Source organism: Priapulus caudatus, unplaced genomic scaffold (assembly GCF_000485595.1).
Source record: "Priapulus caudatus unplaced genomic scaffold, Priapulus_caudatus-5.0.1 Scaffold951, whole genome shotgun sequence".
In the NCBI taxonomy this organism is placed as follows: domain Eukaryota; kingdom Metazoa; phylum Priapulida; class Priapulimorpha; order Priapulimorphida; family Priapulidae; genus Priapulus; species Priapulus caudatus.
In genome coordinates this window covers 80,603-102,118 of record NW_014578012.1, presented here as the reverse complement: position 1 = coordinate 102,118, position 21,516 = coordinate 80,603, and the positions used below count along the sequence as shown (strand labels likewise).

Below are 21,516 nucleotides of genomic sequence, written 5' to 3'. Positions count from 1 at the left end.
ATTCGTTCCCAAGTTTTGTTGTGAGTAAACATGCGATACTGTTGTGCCCATTATAAAAGTAATTTATATTAATATTTATAAATAATTGATGGACGTAAACAATCGAACACGGCAATGGCTGAATGCTCAACACATCAGCGTTCCTCCGGAATGGCTGGACGCCTGTGTGGATTTCTTACATGACGAACATCGGATCCAGGTACATAAATCGGCCCTGGCCTAGGCTCTGAGTAAACCGACCAGGCTCTCCGACTGTTACAACGCTGTGTTAGGGTACGTGTGACCCAACGTAGTGTTAAGCGAGAAGGGAACTTGTGGCTAGAGTACTGAGTAGAACTTAGAAGTTAGAACCACATCATGGCACATGCACTTGGAGCGTTTCAATAAAATATAATGCTAAATAAATAGGAAATCTATTTACTACCAAAGACAAAAGTTTTCAACTGTCTTAAGTTAATGTTTCTATAGGCGGCATTAGGCCTATTCTCTTTCACCTATTATTGCCGACAATTTCCTTCAAATGCCGTTCAAATGCTCATCTGCAACAAACGCTGGCTGCCGCTGCACACTGACACATAAATATATCGCAGTGGCTACGCGTCCGGAACCGGTCACCTCTCCTCCAGGTGCTGAAAATTTTCCACTTCGATGCGAAATGCATCGGCCGGGCATTTCATTATTTACGAAAAGTAAACAGGCTGGCGAGAGACAGTAGGTACAGTAACTGGTCACGTCGGTGATGCCCCATTCATGTCCATCAACGAAGAAGGCGGGGCTTATTCTGATTACGAAGATGCGAAAATGCAGCAGAAGGACGTAGTGCAATGTGCTAAACAGTGCGTTATTTTCGTATTTGTGGCAAACTCTATCGTAGGAAACCGTTCTAACATAGCAGAATGCCCTAGTTCCTGAGATCGGCGATTTGGTGGTCCAATGGGTCCCCAAAGACTGGTGCGGCATAGGCTGTGATTGGAAGACACAAGACTCAATCCTCGGTGCGCCTTGTCATCATGGCCGCATCATGTCTAGCTCTCTCTCTCTCTCTCTCTCTCTCCTCATCTCTCTCTCTCTCTCTCTCTCTCTCTCTCTTTCTCTCACTCTAAACTCTCTCCGCCTCTCATCTCTCTACCCTCCCCTCCTCCTCCCTCCCTCCCATCCATCTCTCCCTCACCTCCCCCCTCCCTCCCTCCCTCCCTCCCTCCCCTCCTCCTCTCTCTCTCTCCTCTCTCCTCTCTCTCACTTTCTCTCTCATCTCTCTCTCTCTCCTCTCTCTCTCTCTCTTCTCTCTCTCTCTCTCTCTCACGCCGCACGCGCACCACACAGCCTCTGCTTCTCTCTCTCTCCTCTCTCTCTCTCTCTCTCTCTTCCCTCTCTCTCGCCCTCCTCCTCTCCTCTCTCTCTCTCTCTCTCTCTCTCTCTCTCTCTCACGCATACACACACACACACACATACACGATTCCCTTCTCTCACGCACACACACACAGGCACTGGCAGCGTTTCAATAAACATATAATGCCTACAATAAAATACGAAATCTATTTTACTACCAATTTCTCTACTCTGTTTCACCTTATTATTGCCGACAATTCCTGTAAATTTTGCCCGTCCTAAATGCCTCATGCAAGCACCACTGTCACACGCTGAGCGCCCCATGAGCTAGCCTGCCACTGACACATAAACGTAATATATTATGTCTCAGTCGTGCAGCCCATCCTTAGCGTCCGGCGTACTGGTGTTTGCAGATGAGCATCTGACCCATTTACACTGTATTATAGCGATAATTAAAGTAGAGAAACATTAAGACTTGGAGAAATATCATTTCGTGTTTATTTCCTTTTTTATTTTTTTACTTGAGGACGTTCCAAGTGCCTTGCACACACACACACTCGGCAATCACAGAGCGCTGCCCGTTGCCCCAATCATGCCGTGTACGGTTGCCAAGATCACTGTGTGAGAGGATGTCCGGACGCTAGCCCTAGCGGCTCCTCGTCCGAAACGTCGCGTTGCCATGGCCAAATATATAGTGCTCTCATATTTATGTTATATATTTATAGTAATATTTAGTTCAGTGGCCCCACCGCATCCAATGGCGGCAGCAGCGTTTGTTGCAGATGAGCAGGTTGACGGCATTGCAGGAACATGTTCGCAATAATAGTGAAAAGAGCCTATAGAAACTTGGTATAAATAATTTCGTTTTATAGCTCATCTGACGTTAGTCGAAGACCCACTGAACTGTAGAATCGCATGATCGTCCGTGCAGCGTCAGTGCGTGCGTCCCTGCCATCCTCAGTCAACAGTGGCACAATCTTAACGCTCGACGTACCGGCCGTAACGATATTTGCGCGACGTCGCGGGGGCTCGTGAAAAGACTCAGAGTTACAAATTTGGCAAAGTTCAAAGTCAAATATGTAAACGAGGGGGAATATTTCCCCCTTAACTTAAGCTTTAGGAGCCGAAATACAGCAATTGGGTACAATTTAACGCTCAGCCTATGCTCTTAATATTCCGGTTATAGTGTTATGGGCAGAAACTCATCACCAGTGCGAAATTTAGTCACAGTCCAAAGGGCCAGTGGGGAAAAGTCAAGATATCCAGCACATTTTCTGAGGACATGCTAATGGACAGAGCTTGAAAAACTTTTTTTGCTTTCAGCGCCTGACCTACCTTTTATCACTTTATGAAAGCGACCATAACTGTGCTTCACTGACGTACGAAAGTGAATGTCTATAACCTTTTGACCCCAAAGAAGTAAACATGATTCCTAACTGCCTCAAGACGTCACATTGTTGTCATATTCCCATGGCCACATCCATAATCTAGAAACCAATAAGCCTGGATAGCGAACGCCCTACAGCACAGAATCACGCGCCAAAGTTGTTGATCGAATCCCATCTGCCATTTTTATTATTTACCTGGTTCTGCTAGTTTTCTATCTTATCCATTTAACTATTTTCCCAATTACGTAAATATTTACATTATTTATTTACAACAATTACATAACAACAAATAATTGTTACAACATAGTAATTATTTTATTTTTTTTAATAGTTAGGTTAGGTCACCATTAAAACAGAGTTCAACACGCGATTTTGCTATCAACCAATCGGATTAGGGAAAGGATTGCGCAGAATGCAGAACGTTGCTGAAATGATGTCCTACGCCAACTGCGTATCTGCATATCTCAGCACTAACAATAGATGTCACTACGCACGATTTCAATGCTTCCGTTTATAACTCAGGTTGTCCAATCGTTTGCTAATTCGAAACTATCATCGGTTGGACCAATTAACCGATGATCGGGTTACAATCGCGTTACTCGGGTGTTGAATGCCTGCGTGTGCGTAACGTCGCGTGCATGTACGTGTGTGCATGTATGTGCTTGTTTAGCCCTGTTTACTGTTTGTTTTGCACTGTTTACTACTATGTGTATAATACATGTATGTTAATAAAGGATAACTTGTATAGTAGCGATGATATCTCTGATTCTCATCACTTTTCCAAGTTTTCTTATCAAGTCATCTTTTTTTTTTTTTCGATGAAATCGATTATGGATTTTGATAACCAAGCGCTTGGTTTGAGCCACTGTTCAACCGATGATCGAGTATAATCGATGATCGTGACATCACTAAGCGCTTGGTTCGAGCCACTGTTCAACCGATGATCGAGTATAATCGATGATCGTGACATCACTATTTATAACCGTAGCAACAGACCTCAGATGAGCCCATGCAGACGCTCTGCGGCTCTTGTTTAGCATTATATTTTATTGAAACGCTCCAAGTGCCTGTGCCTAGAACTAGAAGACATGTCCCACAATACTTCATGTCTACAATACAATACACAATGGGTCATGTCTTCTAGACTAGCGGCCATAAATCTTTGAACTATAAATCTTTGATATAGTTATACTTATAGTATAAATTATACCATTAACATATATCTGTGTATATGGTGATTTAATATATGGGCAATTCCATGAAAAACGTTCACTCACTCAAGTAAAAACAGTGAAAAAAGTGTTTTTGTGAAGTCTAAATCTTCATATTTTAAGTCATACTGACTTTCATCACAACACCGATGCTGAGGCTCACTGAAAACAATTTTTTAGGTATATTTCTTTGACATGCTGTTTTATGAATATATATTTGCCAATCATGTTGTAGTATAGTACCATATCTAAGGTTAGTAAGTACTTCATAATGTAATAAATTCACTTGAATTGCATGTGATATGAATCAGACTCCTGTTTTCTTACTATACATGAAGGCATAATTCCTTCAGAAGAAAGTGTGATAGCTTGGAACAAAGTGGACAAACTGTTATGTCTGTTACACAGAAAGTGTGATATATGTCCGTTATTTACGTACCATTTTCAGAACGATAGTCGCCTAAAAACATTTACAGTTGTGTTCAAGAAGGTTATGATTATGTTATGAGAAGGTTATGGATGTGAATTAGACAAAAACTGGAAAGATGTAGCCATAGAGCTCACAGAGTTTTCATGATGTGTGCAGTACAGTGATAACCCTTGTCCGTTTTCTGTCATGACCGTTACGGAAACTAAATGTCCAATCTCTGAGGAACTGTTCAGTGAAATGTCACATAATTAATTTTTGTCATGTATTTCCGTGGCTGTTTAATGCTACTAATTCACAAAGTATAACACGATTTATTAAAAAAAAATTTGATCTTACTGTCTGACTGTCTGTCTAACAGAAGAACTGTCTGACTGTCTTGTGGAAAACTTCCTCTCTGTATATTAAACACAGGGCCAGGCCATTCCTGAGAACAACATCAGGCAACTCGTACTGGAGCAGTGGTTAGTAACTGACTTAAAAGATCTAAAGTGTGGGTCTCTACCAAGTGGCTTGTGTCAAATGCACACAAATACCCTTACAGGATCTCATGCTCTGCAGGCAAGTGTGTGTGTGTGTGTGTGTGTGTGTGTGTGTGTGTGTGTGTGTGTGTGTGCGTGTATGGTGGTGGTGGTGTGAGGGGGGGGGGGGGTTATCAGCATTGGACAATTTTACTGACTGTCATATGTTTTGTGTGTACAACATAAAAATTTTGATATGCAGTGAATTGAATGCAACTATACCTCTAAGGTCTACAGCCAGTAAACCTGATTCTCATAAACCCAATTCATACCATTTGCCATGTTTTAATGAAATTTCATGCAACAAGCAATATTTTCACATGTCTGCATATTTGTCAGGTTGAATCTTTTATGGATGTTAGCAAACCAGCCTATAGTCAATTGCAGCAGCTGTGCGGCAAGGCAAATGAAAATGCTCTTATAGATGAATCCAAACCAACACAGACAAATGTGAGTAATATGTTTACTAGCTTCCCCATCTTACACATGATGTAAAAGGTCAATGCTTTGAACTTATAAAGTGTAATTTGTACTTTTACTTACTCTACTAGTTAAAGACCACGCACTAAATTTGCAAAAGAGCATAGTACACATTTGACTGTATGTGTAAACTTTAATAGACTGAGAATATAAAAGTATAGTGCACTGACCATTTTTACACTTACCAATAAAATCAATACTTTTCCTTTGAGAATTTCTAGGTGATAATGTACCAGTAATTCCGTTTGGTTATCTGATATTACGAGTGATAGGTTGATTCCCCCTTGATTTCAGTGGGAGCCACAATCAGGCAGAATGCTAATGATGGACATAACAGATGGAGTGCAGCTTCTAAAAGCAATGGAGTACAAACCCATCTCTGCTCTAACTCCAGATTTACCACCTGGAACAAAGGTGTGTTAATTATATGTTAAATAGAACCCACATTAGAGTTATCCTATAAAGACATTCTTATTAATTAAAATTGTTATTATTAATTACTATATAATGTTTACGCCACAATATTTTTCATGGTACGTAGACATAAATTTTGCAGGTTATGGTCCAGGGACCATTACTGGTGAAGCTAGGCACATTGTTACTTAAACCAGAGAACATTAGAGTGCTTGGTGGGGAAGTGGATGCTCTACTCCAGACACATTCACGCATTGCACTACTTTCTCAGGCTGTGTAAGTATAATTTTAACAAGTAAGCTTGATACAATGGCCCTGGGCTATGATGCAGCTGATCAATTAGCGACAGAATCCGTAGTATTTTTTGTTGTACATTTGAGCAATAATGTTAGTTGCGTGTAGACAAAACTAGATCAAGTGTTTCTTGTATCATGTTGTAGAGGGGAAGAATTTCCTGTGGAAGCCATTGTTCAATCACAGGATGATATAGCTGTTTTGGGGACAGCAGAAGAAAGTATGGGAGCACAGACTGCAGTGGCCAGATCTACGACAGGATCTATCTGCAGTGAAAGCCTGGTACATGCACGTTGCACTTGAAGTATTTATGCAATTGGCTGAGTCCATGTAAAAAAATTCACTAGGAAGAAATGTCATGTTAGTGAGTGTCATATATCCAACAAGGACTATTTAACAATTAATAATAATTTTAAGTTATTTGACAAGGGATGCCATGTTTATTCAATGTTGTAGCCACCTCAGCTGCGTGGCCCCATCGATGATGATCACTTACTGGAAATGATGGATACCAATGAACCAAACTTCTTGCAACCACAGAAATATGATACTCTGGTAAGTTATATTTACTATTTGATATTAATAAATTGCACTGATAATGTTGAGTTGCTAATATTCGAATTATTTGGTAATATTACTTTTGTAAAAATGTTGGTATTTAGCAGAAGTGACAGAGGGAAGCTGGTTATCCAGGTGAGAAGAGTGAGAAGGTGAGGTGAGGTGAGTTGGTTCACTAAAGCTGAAATATACATTTTAGATGGAGGATGATGATATAGATGACGAGCTACTGATGGAGCATCTAGACTTTCAGGGTCAAGCAGCACATTCCAACTCCAGCGGTACACACCTTAGTGGTCTCAGTTCAACACGTGACCATGATGGTCATCATAGTGCTGCACATGTGCAGGGAGCTGACAAGGCACGTTACACTACAAGTCCTGCTGATCATTGTGCCACCCATGAGAATCCATCTGATGGAAGGCATCCATCTGCACAACCAGGGAGTGTAGGCGGGCGTGGAGATGGCAGTCGTGTTAGTTGGCCACAGAATCTCGAAAATGGAGGTGTGGATTGCCAGCAATCCAATCCAAACTCATGTAAGCATGGAGTGTCAACTGTTGCCCAAGGCGCACAGGCAACAAAGTCGGATTCTGCCCAGTTGAGACATTCACCGATCAATAGTGCGTTTTGTACGGCACTAGGAGGTCACATAAGTGCAGCGGGAGACAGTTCTCCTCACACAAATCAAGCAACGACACATGGCTCAATGCCTGATAGTGCCATCGACATAACAGATGAAGAGCTTTGTCGTGTTGATGATGATTTTGAAGATTTTGCACCGGCAAGGAAGATAGGAAGAATTGGCCATCACGGAGATACACTTCAGGAGACTCGGTGTAAATCTACTGCAGTCGGTGCAGTGTCTGGTATAAACTGCAGCAGTGGGCAGAAAAAGGTACCGCCCACGCTTTGTCCTGGATTGCCAAACACACGCAATGTGTCTCCAGACACTCTGTCGTTTCGTCAAGGTTTTGCTAAGGTTGAGCACCCTGAACAATCGTTTTCTCATGTGGACAGCCTACAGAACATGCTTGCCAATTCTACATGGAGTTCGGCCGTAATCCGGGTAAATTATTCAGAAAAGAATGTATTCATGGGGTTTTAGAAATGTTCATTTATAATGTAGGTGAATCATGCACGTAGATGGTGTGGTAATCTTTGTGGGGAATAATAAAAGTTGTTGTGTATGAGCAGCAGTAAATAACATCTACTGTAACAAATTTAGTGAATTAACAAAGTTTGGAATATTATGTCATAGGTCAGTGCTGTTAGTGTTAGTTAGTGAACTGTATTTTCAGGGATTCGTGTCAACCCTTACGTCAAAATTGGAGAATGACAAGGGAAAGTTGTGGAAGCTCACGGCCAGGCTCAGTGATGGGACCTCTTCTCTCAATGTTGACCTTGGAGATGAACTGCTGACATCGCTGATTGGATTCAGTGCTTCCCAGTGCAACGAAATGAAGGCTCGAGTCAAGCATGATCCGGCGATTAAGGATAGAATACTCAGTGTAATGTATCATTCTCCTGCCAACTCAATAACATAGATTGTATTTAGAGCAATTGAATGTATTTTTTAACAGATGTGGTTGATACTCAATTTTCTGTCAAATTCTGTTTGTCTTTCATGACAGAAGTGTGAGTGCTTCTTTGACACAAATGTGGTTTAGTTTAATTGTCATCAACTATTTTCGTGGTGGTGTGCGTCTAAAGCATTGCTTAGGTGTATGGGCAACATCCTATGCATGATCCTGACTGAATTTAGTAATGTTTGTAATTGTAGGCACTTGCCGATTGCCAGGTAAAATTAGCAAACCTATATGGCGTGCTGGACATCCAGATGCAGAGTAGTCATCAGCGGCCAGTGCTAGTGTCCTGCCGATGTTTGACCGAGCATGATGTTGAAGAGATACCGACACATTTAGAGGTGTGCAAGACCATGGATCCTGTGCCTTACCCTGAACTGTGTGGTGCAGACAGAAGCAAGGCCATTGGTATTGAAATCCTACTGGTGTAAAAACTTGTAGTTTCTATAATATAGTATTATATTCCATATTACATGTTATGTAAATATCCATAGTTTACATCTATAATTAAAATTTTTATCATCCAGTGAACTAATTGGAGTGGGATTAAGAAGGATAAAATGTTTTGCTCCCTATTCGCAGGTATTAAGTTACATATCAAGGATTTACTACCCTTATTAAAAAATGTGACTAAGATTAAATTTAGGGTGGGGGTTATAATTTAATAAATTCAAATATTCTAGAGTAATATTTTACCATAATTAAATCAATCATTACATTGTAAGTTGTGTAATTACTGATGAATTGTCAATATGCTGCATGACAGGTGCACTAGATTGTCTACCATTTAGCAGCCTGGACAAAGTGAAAATATTGCTCCCCCACATCACAGGAAAACGTGTAAAATTTAAGGTAAAGTGCATAAAGGTGTGACAGTAAAGCAGCCACATGGCTAAGTCTGATATTTTGTGTCATTTTAGAAACTGGGTAAAACCCAAGGATTATTCTCTGTGTGTAATCACAATCTACACTAGTATTTGTCAGAGAAAAGTTGATTATGCAGTATGTATTTTTATACATCACTCATGTTGATTTCCACAGGCTGCTTTTCAGCTATGTCCAAACACGTATGTACAAACAGTGTTTTACTTTTAACAGGGGTTCATTGCAGCCATTACATCTGAGATTAATTCTGGTGGCCAGTCCTGGGCTATGCAGGCGACAGTTAGTGACGGCACGGCTTACTTGGAGGTAGAACTGTGTGACCACTACGTGTCAGCACTATTGGGATTCACTGCAGCCGAGAGTAAGATGGTAAATGCCACTGACATGCAACAGGTAGGTTACATTTAGTTTCGTTTTCATATTTTTGCGTATTACCTCAATTTTGTGATTTTGCATGATCCAGCACTTAAAGACAAATGTTTGCACAGTTTCCAATTTCACTGTATACGGTATGTCTATGTCTCTTTTTTACTGTATATAGTTTTTAGAGATGTCTTAGATGAGCAATTTCCACCTGCTCTAGGCTGGCAGTAGTCTTCGGAGCCACCTGTACAATCTCTATGGAGTCTTCAGCGTTAATGTAGAAGCCAATCAACAGCGTCCGATTGTAACCTCATGCCGACCCGTTACGCAGGACGATCTGCATCAGCTACGGCAGACAAAAGCTAGGTGACCGTGATCATTACTAGGTTTTGTTATTGATAGATAATTTGTCAGTCGTATTTTTGTAACTGTTGGCTTGGATAATGGTGTAAGCTTTCTAAAACATGAAAAAATGTCACTAATGACCTTCGCCAAGCCTAATAGCTATCAGTTTTCTTGCATTGTATAGTGAAGTGCCTAATAGAATATGACGGGACATGGCACAAGATGGAAAAGCATTGTTCAGTTACTTTAGCAGAATTTGTGTCGTAACCCATGAGGGATTATTTAATTTGTTCTACTAGTAACCATAATAAAATATTGCTGAATTGTGAGAATAGTATTAATTGTGTGTGCTCATAGTCTCATTGTCTCAATCACATCAATTTTCTAGGACCAAATTCAGAAATAAAATGCAAAAATATACTAGAATTACTGGAGACATGCACACTTTATATACACATTATATATACACATTATATATACACACACTCTTATTTGTAAATTGAGCACTGACTGTAAACTAGCCTTAATGAGGAACAATACGTGAGGCCACAAATATGTCATAACTAGCTGTTAATACGTTAGATGGGTAGATGATGGTCTATATTATGCATGTGTGTACTTCACTCACACATGACGGCTTTGGCAATTATACCAATCTACCACATTGAAAGCATTATTGTAATCATTTCACCACAGACCTCAAATGGTAATATATGGTATAATTTTCAAAATAACTTGGAGACGGTTTTACATGTCAGATTATAACTATCTAAAGCAGACACTACGAATATTCAGGTTTTTGTGTTGAGAAGTTGAGCAGTGTCAGATTCCTCACAAATACTGATTGATAAAGATAAAGTCATGCTTATAACTAATGAAATCTGACCAATAGAAGCAATAGACAAGTGGATTTCTTCAATTTAAAACCAGCACTGCTTAAATATTTTTGATTGAACATGGCTGATTTACCTTCACCCGTCTTATTTGTGTTTTTCAAGTAAATAGAGTCATTAAAACCGAAATCATCTCACGTCATAGCAAGGAATTAATATTACTACAATGTTTTAGTGAGCAGTCAGTATTATGTAGCTACAAGTGAAATATTTATACCCGTGTAAGAACAGAAACATCATAATATAATGAAACAATTACATAGTGACTTTTGGTCCGGTCAGTATCTTGTTTTATACAAAAATGGGATACACCACGGTCCATGTATTGTAAGACATCACACTGACCTAAAAATAGCTTGTAATATTGAATCAATGTCTACTAAATAAAAAAGAATACTGACACTACACGTGTAACTGTGGAAATAACAGAGAGTTAGTTATTCACAATCGTGTAGCTATCCTACCTTGTAATGGCTAGCTATAACTAGTCGTGCTTGAATAATTTCTATGTACCAGTAGCAGGCAGGGGAAAAAATAGAATTTATTTTTCGGGGGCTACTTTTCAAGCTCGCGTGCATGAAAATAGCACTCTAAAATTTGGTTTGCCTTGAACTCTATGCAAATTTCTGGGGGTTCTTTTTGGCATTTCCGGGGCTCTTTTTGGCATTTCGGGGGCTAAATCGCCCGAGCCCCGTGTATTTTTTGCACTGGTAGCAGGTACACTACAAGGAATTAACACGTTCTCAATACCCTACATAACACTTCTTCTTGCAAAATGCAGTGTAATCATAAATAATGTGAGACCATATGCTATCAACGTGTACATAGCACATTTAACACTGCATTTTATAACTATATAATTATTTTAACTTAAATATTAAATGCAATCAAGATAGATAGATAATTATAGTGTCTGTATAAATACACACTACCCGCACATCTCTATACTTATACAAGAATACACAGTCAGCTCAACAAGCATAAACATAGTAATTAATATTACACTGCCTCTCATTGTCTCACATCTCATCTTGCTTCCAGAAAGTTACATCTAATGCATGGTAAACAGTAGACACTAGAATTGGCCATAAAGCACATCCCAACAAGAAAAGAATAATAATTATACAACAGTTTTACTTGTGGCAAGATATTTTTTGTTTAAACGTTACAAGTCTGGCATTTATGTACTCTCAGGTGTCTTTGGCCCAGAACCCTACACACCAGTGATTAACAAGGCTTTTGCTTAAGTCAGCTCACCTCTAATGCTGATATAATAAATATTTAGCAGCACGTTAATCATGCATACATGGATCAATAGTTTTTGCACGTATGGTACGTTGGAATTTACACGTACTCATACTCGTAGTACCACCCAATGCCAGATTAAGAGTGCCTGAGAGCACCTTGGTGCCAGACTTAATCCGTTTCATGTCCTATTATATAGTTACAGGGAACTCATGTAAGGTTAATTTATTTAATTTTCCTGTAACTCGTCCAACTTACAGTGTATAAATTTCAAATAAGGGTGTAATAGCGGCCAAGTCGCATATACTATATTTTGCTATTATACATATATCAGGAGAGTTTTTATTCACTCCCGAGCTATATATTAGTGGTGCAACAATTAATCGCAATGTAATTAATCGTGATACGATGTCCATGATATGATTCACGATAGAGTTCCACATGAGTATCAATATGTTATGATACGGAAAAAAGAAATCTGAGCTTAACTCAAGTTAAATGCCCACTTGATGCCTTTGTTGGGTTATCAAACTCTCAGTCAGGCGCACCTTACATGTTTTTGTGTGATAAAAGAAGCATGCTGATTTGACAATGCCATATTCACTGTCTAATCCCTGTGCATTGTGAATTCTGATTCTATTTAAACAAAATGGAATACTGTTTCCCAAAAGTTACGCACACAACGTGAATGTGCAGTTGCCGTTTCAGCTAGGTGATTGGTTATAGTTATGTATTTGCTTTAATCTAATTACGCATTGCATATTGAGACAGTTTTATTACCTTAGGATGTACTATATTGTGATTGTATCCTATTGTGGCCCAAATATCATTATATGTATCATACCATGGAGGGATCATCATCATCATCATAGGCATATCGTTGCAGCCCCCATATATATATATGTATATAGATAGATAGATAGATATCAATAAATAGATTGAGTATACTATAGTAACTGGAATCTCTTATAATCTGATAAACATATCAACTATAACTATTCGTGGTTGCTATATGTTTTCCTGTCACTATGTTGATTTTCTAAATGATGTTAGATACGATTAGTAACTTCTCGGTGATATCTGGTTGAGTGATTTGACTGCATCGTATAGGCGTATTCGATAGTTTATAAGCCTCTCCCAGTCCTTCTCGTTCCAGAGCAGTACATTGTTTCTGTGTGCCTCGTTGTGAAATGAGCTATCCCTAAGCTCATACCTGTCTCCAAGAAAATACAGAAATCATTTATGTTTATGTGATATAACACACTGTACGAGTTGGTCATTTTGATGTAAATTGCACCTGCTTGGGTACATGCATGGCAGATAAAACTCATTGGGTTAACGCATGCAATTTATCGCATAAACAATTTTGGTTTTCATAACTGCTCACACTAGTTGGCTGGAACTTAAATTCACATTTTTAATAGATTTCAATATTCACCAAAGACAACAACAAGTACCAGTACCTTATAATAGGACTTCTAAAACACCTCCTTCAGTACACGTTTCTGGGTAAAATGAGAAGATAAGATTGACAAAGTGTTATGCATGCACATGGGCAGATATGTAACATTTACATTGCAGTGAGTTCTCAAATAGTTACGACCTAATGTCCTAGAAAATGTCTAGAGACCTGCTTTAAAATTGGTTTACTTTACATTTTAATTTAATACCATCTGGGTTTTGGTCCTCGAATGCGTTCCAGTTCTTCTATCATTTTCAGCTTTAGCATTTGCGCTTCCTCCAATTTCAGTTGTTGCATTCTTAACTCGCCTAGTCTGTCAGAGAATGGTGTCGAACTAGAAAACCCTGCAAAAATGTAATACAAATCTCCCATTACATTCATAAAAATGCTTGGGAACAATATTGAACATAGCATCAAGAGCTCATAATAGAGATGATATAGAAGATCTCTATTATAAGCTCTTGATAACATACAACTGCCTGTTTCTACTGTGTTAGCAAGGAATTAGGTTTAACAAGTTTCTTAACTGAACAAAGCAAACTATATTTTATTACAATGCTACAACTTTTATTCAAATCTAGTTTTCTCTTTCAATCACTGATTGTCAGGTTTTTAAATTGTTAAAAAACGTCCAATCATTAATGAGGGATATCACGGCTCTCTATTTTACATATTATAACTCATATTATAAACCATATATATATTACAGCTATGTTATAAAAAGTGTAACTTTTAATTATATGTACTTCCACTCTGTCCAATTAGAATAAAATTCAACTTGAGAGTAACAAAAGCTCTTGCTATATTAAAATAATAGTAACATCAACAAAACCAACATCAACAACAGCAACAACAAAAATAAGAATAATGATAATAAGGTAGAACAGTGTACCTGCCATGTCTGTTGTCACAGTTCCATAGCCAGAAGATGTAACAGCAGGAGGTGAATATGACCATGTTCTATCCACAGCACTTGGAGACAAGTCATATTTCCTAGGCGGTACTATAGGCTCGGCAGATTCATTGTCTGCACTATAATTCAATTTGGGAAGATCTAGCCCACCAAGCGTTACAGGAAAGTATTTGAGCACAAGATATTTGTAGTTAATTTCACCTGTGTACTCTGACACTGCAGGACTACTTGACCTTGACATGGAGTGGGACTTATTATTATGATTACGTTGGTTATCTTCAGATCTAATGGAATAATGAGGTGGATCTAGAAACCAAGGGTTCTCATTTCCAGTCATGCTCGTTATCGGAGAACTAGAATGATCAGACAAGCTTTCTTCTATGCTAATACTACTGCCTAGGTCCAATGAGGGCTTAAATTGATTTTCCCTATCGTCACTGTCGATCAGCTGTTTTAATCTCTCCTCTGTGCTACTAGTACTTTCACTGTCACCATCAAGAAGCTTGTTTTGTGGCAAATCTTGTTTCACACCGTTATCTACGAAACTAACATTCTTTTTGTAAAAGTTATTTAAACTAGCATTTAGATTTGATAGATCTAAGGCCAGGTCGAGAGAGGCATTTTGGTTCTCAGAGCCACTGTCCTGAGATTCGGCATCCGAGTTGTGCTCTTGCTGATCTGACGAATGTGACAGTATCACAGCAGAAGCTGATGCAGGTCTAGGTGTCTCTCTGACTGGAGAGTACTGTGTTCTTGTTGTTTGTGCTGATCTTGTAATGCGTGGCTGGCTGCTCGCTAGGGTTTTGTTAGAGTTAGACGGTGGCTGTCCAGTCTTTGCCCTAAGTTAAATTTAAATGAAAAAGTGATATAGCCAATGAATTGAGATCAATGGCACTGCAGTGCGAGGAAATTCTAAACAGATATAGTCCGTTAAAGCCAGTATTTCGAAATCATTGCATTTTTCGCTTGAGCGAAAATAGAACAGGTTCTAATCACCCAACCAGTTGCTATTAACCAGTTGCGCGCGTGACTTTTACGTTTACACTGCGGTTGTATAATTGCAAAATTGGTACAATTCTTCAATTTGTCAGCATAAGCCCAGCTTAAGGGTGGAACCCCATTTATGGCACAAATTAACCTAACACGATGCACAACCTGCTAGTTAGATGGCTACATGAAGTTTTGCATGGAGGAGAAATAAAGATAAAGTAAAACAGCATTGCATGCTATAACAGTGTGTACTATATGATTGGTGGAATTATATCGACCGAGGTTAGGGGTTATATGGATTATGTTTGGCATTATGGTCTCTGAGGCACTCAGTTTGGTCCAGAACCCTGCCCACTGGTTACTGACAGAGTCTGCATGCTCCGTTTTCTAATGCATACGATCAGCTCACAGCATGTTGATATATTCAACCTCACTTTAGCATGCACACAAGAATCCATAGTTTTTGCATGTATGCATGGCACGATAGAATTTACATGTACTCGCAACATGATCTATAAATACTAGATAAATAGTGCCTGAGACCCTAAACGTGGGGTCCTAAACCCTGCTTGGGCTGCCTGAGAGTACTTATATGCTAGACATAATCCCTTTAAATGTACCAGCACGTCAATTTTGGCTGAAAATCTAGTGGACAGCAGGACCACCAACTTCAGAAAGTCGGTGGTCCTGCACAAAAGTTGGTGGTCTGCTTATTTACTAGCAGTGAGTAACAACATGGTATATAAAAATAACCATTGGCATTAACACTAACAGCATACATGTATGTAACATAGAGTTGGTCAAATAATATATTTCAAGCTCTAGGAATGTCGGGGAGCTTCTGGGATAGTTTTACTTTCGTTTTTCTCCTCCCCAGTCCTGGGTACCCCCATGCATAGATCAATGCTGCCGCACATCTGCAAAGTTACAAGTGCCTAGAATCTTGAAGTATATATACAGTTTACATTGCTTCTAGATATCTAACTGAATTACAATAGTCCACTTTCTACGTAAAGAAAAGTGCCGAATTCAATTAACAGCTTTGATTACGTGCGTGTCAGGTGTCACTGGTCGTGCCCTCACTCCCCACGATAACCCCTGCGACATATGAACTTATTGTTATGCGGTCATAAAAACACTGGGCTACGCTACATGCTGCAATCGATTTCTTAGACTGTCACGAGGTTTTGTTCGTGTGGCGAATCATAATTGGAGGATGTTTTGGATACCCCGTCTACGTTCAGGAACGGAGCGTATTAGAATGCGCTCCCATTTACAAGTCTGTCTAAACTGCCGTTGCGATAACTGTAGTATTTCAGCGTAATATGAGGTGGTGGCCGAAGCAAAAACTTGGTGGCCTCGGGCCTCCGGGTCGGCACTAATTTCGAACGCTGTTTGCATGCCACATTTGCAAAAACGCATGGGCACATATGAAACCACGCTAACAGTAACACGGCGACAGGTTTTAAATCAGCATTATCTTTCTTTATATAGGAAAGCCGTGTCCGCCGAGTGTTGCGATAAATCGAAATCTGAGCACTTGTTTTGCGCTGTGTTAACGCCGAACAAAAATTGTACTCGCCCAAAGATTTATTTTGGGCCTGTAATATTTTGTTTTTGGTATTTTTTAATCGCCCAGCAGAGGTTTTGGTCGCCATTGGCGACCGGGCAACCGGCTGTGTCGAGCACTGAGTAGTGCTAGCACTTTGAGGAATAAATGCATAAATACATGGTGTAAAATTGTGGAAAGTGTTCAAAACGATAGGTGAGAGGTCCATATATATAAATAAGGCCGAGAGGGTCTATGTCCCCCGGGGTACTGCCGGAACGTACCCTGGGTACGGTCCGGTATATACCGGAACGTACCCTGGTACTATCTAATATGCCGAACCGTACCTTGTCTACTCCACTAACGAGTCTAGGGAGTCGCCTACGCCTACTGCCTAACCCGAACCCTAATCCTAACCCTAACCATATCAAATAGTGACCAGGGTACGTTCCGGTATACCGGACCGTACCCAGGGTACGTTCCGGCAGTACCCTGGGGGACATAGACCCTATGAGCATAAATAAGTGTTAAAATGCCCGATCATTTTGCGCTTTGTAAGGCCTTTTTCGTGGGAGCAGAAAAAGTGACAGGATTCAACATAGAATATTCTATAGCCCTGCGGCGGAACGAAGTGCTATAGTACTAGAGCTAAGGTACAACCTTGGGTGCTAATACTATTAGTATTAGTATTACTAGGACATGCAAATTGATTGATGCATTTAATAACCACACAAATTTTTAGTGTAGATGTGAAATTCCTTCCCATGTTGATGTTCCACAGTTTGCAAATGTTATATGACGCATGTTAAAGCAGCCACATTTAAGTCTAAGGCGAATGCGTAGATCGGTGGACTAGTTTTTATTACCTACTCAATAATATTAGTCTAACTCTAAATTCAGCAGGGGGGATGCCACTAGGGACAGCGCGTCTCCCAAGTCCGAAATAGTAGGTTTCAGGGGAGAGATAGTGATCCGCTAGATGGCGCATTATTAATTAACAATTAATAAAATCAGTTAACCCTAACCCTAACCGTATCCCTAATTAAAAATAATAATAATAAGGCCCTCTAGGGAGAGAATTCGGTACCATGGGAGACGCGCTGTCTCTAGTCGCAGCCCAGCGGGGGAGCCTAAACTAAACTCTATAGACTATAGACTATAGACTATAGACAGTCTCTAAAGCAAATGCTAAACTAGCTCCAAGAAACGGTATTGCTAGGGTTAGAATACCCAATAGTACATTGTATAGACAATCCGTCGCACAGCCTGGTCGGGCTAAGGCTAAACTAGCCTTAAAAAAAATTCTTCTTTAGTAAAGTAAAGAAAGTAAATCCACGGCTAAGCTTACCAAATTGGTGACGCTTTTCCGCGTACTGTCAAGTCAGAAATGTTTCTTCTCCGTGGCATCTTATCATTTTGATAATGTGACTAACACGCGCTTTAATATCAATCGGGTTTATCCAAACCTAAATGTACTGATATCAGAATAACACTAAAATAACAACGTTTTCTCTATCAGTAAAATTTTCAGTCGCCATTTGTTTACTCCACACTCTTGCGACACCTAGTGGTTACATTTAGAAGTTACGATGATACCTGAAAGTAGATAGCAGACCACCATGGGATCCTATAAGTAATATTACTAATAACTATAAGAATTGAATTTCAGGGGCTGAAAATCATTATTTTGACTCGGACTGTTTTCTGCCGAGTGGCTAGATAGCCATCTACTTCAGCTGTGTTCCACGAGAGTTTGGTCATATGTTTACCGGCGATTTAAAAAATAATGAACAGGGACACCATGATTTGACAAACATTTGTGCTTGGTAAACAGTCGCGCAGTCGAACAGATCCATGGTTTGAGAGAATTCATTTAAAAATACCACTACCACTTACTTTAATTAGTATTATATTTAATACCAGTAACCATCCACCCATTCTGACCCATATGCATGCCTTCGGCACACACATTAGAATATTTTCATTGTGGTCAAGTAACATAAATCTGTATCACCTTTCCGTTTTTAGACTCAACAACCAAATCTGTTTCTAGAGGAGAAATATTACATCAGAATGGATACACTGGTTCCTTTCGGAAGGTAACTTTATTTTACTGTTCCTTATGTGTATTTTGTCCAATATATTATTGTGTATATAGGCCTATTGTGTACATCACTACATGTGTATCATGTGTACATGGTCCAAGATTGTCTGCTAAGCAGAATTAATAGCTGCCATTGCAAAGCCAAGGCACCTCAACACTAAAATTCGTGAGGTATTTATTTGGTACATGCGCCTCTTAGTTGGTTTCATATAATTTAATTGGTAACCTTGTCTCACCACTGCAGGTGTTCCAAGCGTGTGACCAGGCAAAAGTCCCAAAATTCTTCTGCAAACTCTAACTTGCCAAAAGGAGAATGTCACATATCAAGCAAATATAGACACATTGACAAGTTAACAGTTTGGAACAATGAAACCAGGTAAATGACTCTAATCGAATAGGATCTACACTATGTGAGGTCACCCGATAGGCGATACTGTTCAGTGTCATTTCAATGACTTTATTTGATAAAATAGACTCATCATAGTATAGACTCATCGTCATTATAGGCAAATTTAATTTCTGTTCGTCTAGACGTCAAACTGGATCTGAAGCAAGCAATGAAGAAGAAGCATATGGAGCTTTTGGAATGGCGAGTAAACGTATTCCATTGTTTCTGGATTCTCTTGTTTTTATGAATATACCATTGTGTGAACACTTAGATGTTATATACAGAGTACCTAAATTATCTGCGCAAAGTGTGGAAATGTACAGGGTTTTAATTAAGTGCATATACAGTCTCGGTGGAAAAAATAAACTATATAATGCATTATTACAAAATTCTAATCTGGTAATTAACCTCATACGATTTAATATTGAAAGTCCAAGGAACTATACCGAAGACGGAGAGAGACAGAGTTGATAAAATAGACAGATAAATACTGCAGATCGCAGGAGCAAAAGTTTAAAAATTAAAGTTTTAATTTAACAATTAACAGAAGAATAAAAAGAATTGGAATGAAAATGTAAATTTCAGGTCACAGGTGCATCTGTGGCAAGGGCGCAAGCCCCTATAACAAGAGAGATAGATAACCAAACTGAATGGCAACTGGACATTCCGAGACAAAATTACACACTAGCAAGGGCAGAGTTGCCACGCCCATTTTCCCTGCGCAGAGGAAAGAATAAATCGGGCAAGCGAACCCAGAGCAGAAAACTAGTGTTTGACGATCACCTGATGGAGCTACGGAAGAAACGATCGCAATTCAACTGGTATTTTCACGATTGTTAATTTTAGCCATAGAATCAATCAGGTGTCATGAATTCAAATGTGTCGCACACATCTTCTAAATGTATGGATACACTTAAATAAGTGAAAAACCCATATCTTTAGCAATAACTTCAGAGATCAAGTTACCCCCTCTATTCTCTCTCTCTCTTCCTCCCCCTCTCTCTCTCTATCTCTCCTGCCAAATCTCTCTTTTATCCCATCCATCCATCGATCTCTCTCTCTCTCTCTCTCTCTCTCGCCCTTTTGCTATCTGTATTTTCTTGGTATCTTCCTCTTTCATTCGACATCACTTGCTGACATCAGGAGACTATATTTAACTGTTATAGGGCGAGACACGGCCACAGCGACCTCTCCTACGTCCTCAAGAAAGAGTCCCGTGACGAGACGTGTCAGTTGACATCAGAGTCGTCTGCCAGTGCGAGCTATGGTTTACCTTATAGTGACCGGGGAGGCCCAAGCGGACAAGATTGGGAACTGTGGAATGACAAGGGGTCGATGATTCATCCAGACATCCTTCACGAGCAGGGGGAAACCCGTGAATCGGGATGCACCTCCTTTCTCACTGATGCAACAGTGAGTTTTTTTAACATAGAACAGCGCTTGCAGCTTGTGTTATGATGTCAGACTCTTGCTGGGATAAATGTTTTGGAGAGGGAGTGAGAGAGTGAGAGAGAGAGAGAGAGAGAGACAGAGAAATATAGGGGGAAAAGGAGTCAAATTTGTTCTGAAGCAGACTTAATTAAAGATGATTAATGAGTTGGGGTTTAGGCCCCCTTTTAACTATTTTTAAAAACTGAACTTTTATAGAATATAGCATATAATATTCGAAAGTAGAAAATGTTTGGTGTATTTCCTCGAAATCCAATGAAATTTTATGCTCTGTGTTATGCCATCGGCAGAAGCAATTCGTTGAGGAGATAACACCGCCCTGGCCGACCGAACATATCAGCAGACGACTGCAGGATCTAGGGCATGGTGGAGCAAACTCTATCGGTGCACGCGACATGCAGTCGTTCGCTACAATGTGCGATTACGCTCCTGATGCACCTCGTGGCACCCTCACGCGGCAACAGTTGGCAGCACGACAGCCATTTCGTGACGATTATGTTTACCCTACAAAGGCACAATGTGGCGCCCTCGCACGGCAGCGATCCGCAACACAACTGCCATTTCACGATGCCGGTGTTAAACTCGGTTCGGCAAGCCAATATAGCAGCAGAGATGCTCAGCTAAACAGAAGCGAATTGGCCTGCGTAGGTAGGCCCGGCACTGCGCTATCGACCATAGCTGGACAGAGAGGGCGCCACCAACCCACGAGCTTCGTCGACGAC

At 39.9% G+C, this 21,516-nt stretch overlaps 2 protein-coding genes across 7 annotated transcripts; one reads left to right on the top strand and one right to left on the bottom strand.

Moving 5' to 3' along the window:
* The first annotated feature begins 34 nt into the window (after positions 1-34).
* LOC106814612 lies at positions 35-19,547 on the top strand. Of its 4 annotated transcripts, XM_014818946.1 has the most exons (16): positions 35-199; positions 4,770-4,916; positions 5,216-5,326; positions 5,651-5,770; positions 5,913-6,046; positions 6,211-6,346; positions 6,521-6,619; positions 6,822-7,691; positions 7,924-8,133; positions 8,406-8,616; positions 8,975-9,060; positions 9,307-9,486; positions 9,677-9,822; positions 18,882-18,952; positions 19,202-19,333; positions 19,489-19,547. In XM_014818946.1, exons 1-14 carry the CDS (start codon positions 89-91, stop codon positions 18,904-18,906), a joined length of 2,586 nt encoding a protein of 861 aa, XP_014674432.1. In that variant the 5' UTR covers positions 35-88; the 3' UTR covers positions 18,907-18,952; positions 19,202-19,333; positions 19,489-19,547. The 4 variants fall into 4 exon arrangements, with proteins under 4 accessions (XP_014674432.1, XP_014674434.1, XP_014674433.1 ...); XM_014818948.1 differs by lacking the exon at positions 8,975-9,060 and having other exon boundaries at positions 9,320-9,486; XM_014818947.1 differs by lacking the exons at positions 18,882-18,952; positions 19,202-19,333; positions 19,489-19,547 and having other exon boundaries at positions 9,677-10,138.
* On the bottom strand, positions 10,228-18,402 carry LOC106814613. Of its 3 annotated transcripts, XM_014818952.1 has the most exons (5): positions 18,202-18,402; positions 14,294-15,153; positions 13,610-13,745; positions 13,403-13,444; positions 10,228-13,152 (listed from the first exon to the last, which is right to left on the bottom strand). In XM_014818952.1, coding segments are annotated over exons 1-4 (1,056 nt in total). In that variant the 5' UTR covers positions 18,261-18,402; the 3' UTR covers positions 10,228-13,152; positions 13,403-13,443. The 3 variants fall into 3 exon arrangements, with proteins under 3 accessions (XP_014674438.1, XP_014674437.1, XP_014674436.1); XM_014818951.1 differs by lacking the exon at positions 13,403-13,444 and having other exon boundaries at positions 13,595-13,745; XM_014818950.1 differs by lacking the exon at positions 13,403-13,444.
* Positions 19,548-21,516: the final 1,969 nt, after the last annotated feature.

Excerpts from the sequence above, each read along its gene's own strand:
- LOC106814612 (XM_014818946.1), top strand. The coding sequence starts at position 89 with ATGGACGTAAACAATCGAACACGGCAATGGCTGAATGCTCAACACATC. Across the intron at positions 8,134-8,405 it reads TTAAGGATAGAATACTCAGT|GCACTTGCCGATTGCCAGGT; the intron begins GTAATGTATCAT and ends TTGTAATTGTAG. Across the intron at positions 9,061-9,306 it reads GAAAACGTGTAAAATTTAAG|GGGTTCATTGCAGCCATTAC; the intron begins GTAAAGTGCATA and ends TACTTTTAACAG.
- LOC106814613 (XM_014818950.1), bottom strand. The coding sequence starts at position 18,260 with ATGCCACGGAGAAGAAACATTTCTGACTTGACAGTACGCGGAAAAGCG. Across the intron at positions 15,154-18,201 it reads GGAAAAGCGTCACCAATTTG|GGCAAAGACTGGACAGCCAC; the intron begins GTAAGCTTAGCC and ends AATTTAACTTAG. Across the intron at positions 13,153-13,609 it reads CGAGGACCAAAACCCAGATG|GTATGAGCTTAGGGATAGCT; the intron begins GTATTAAATTAA and ends TCTTGGAGACAG.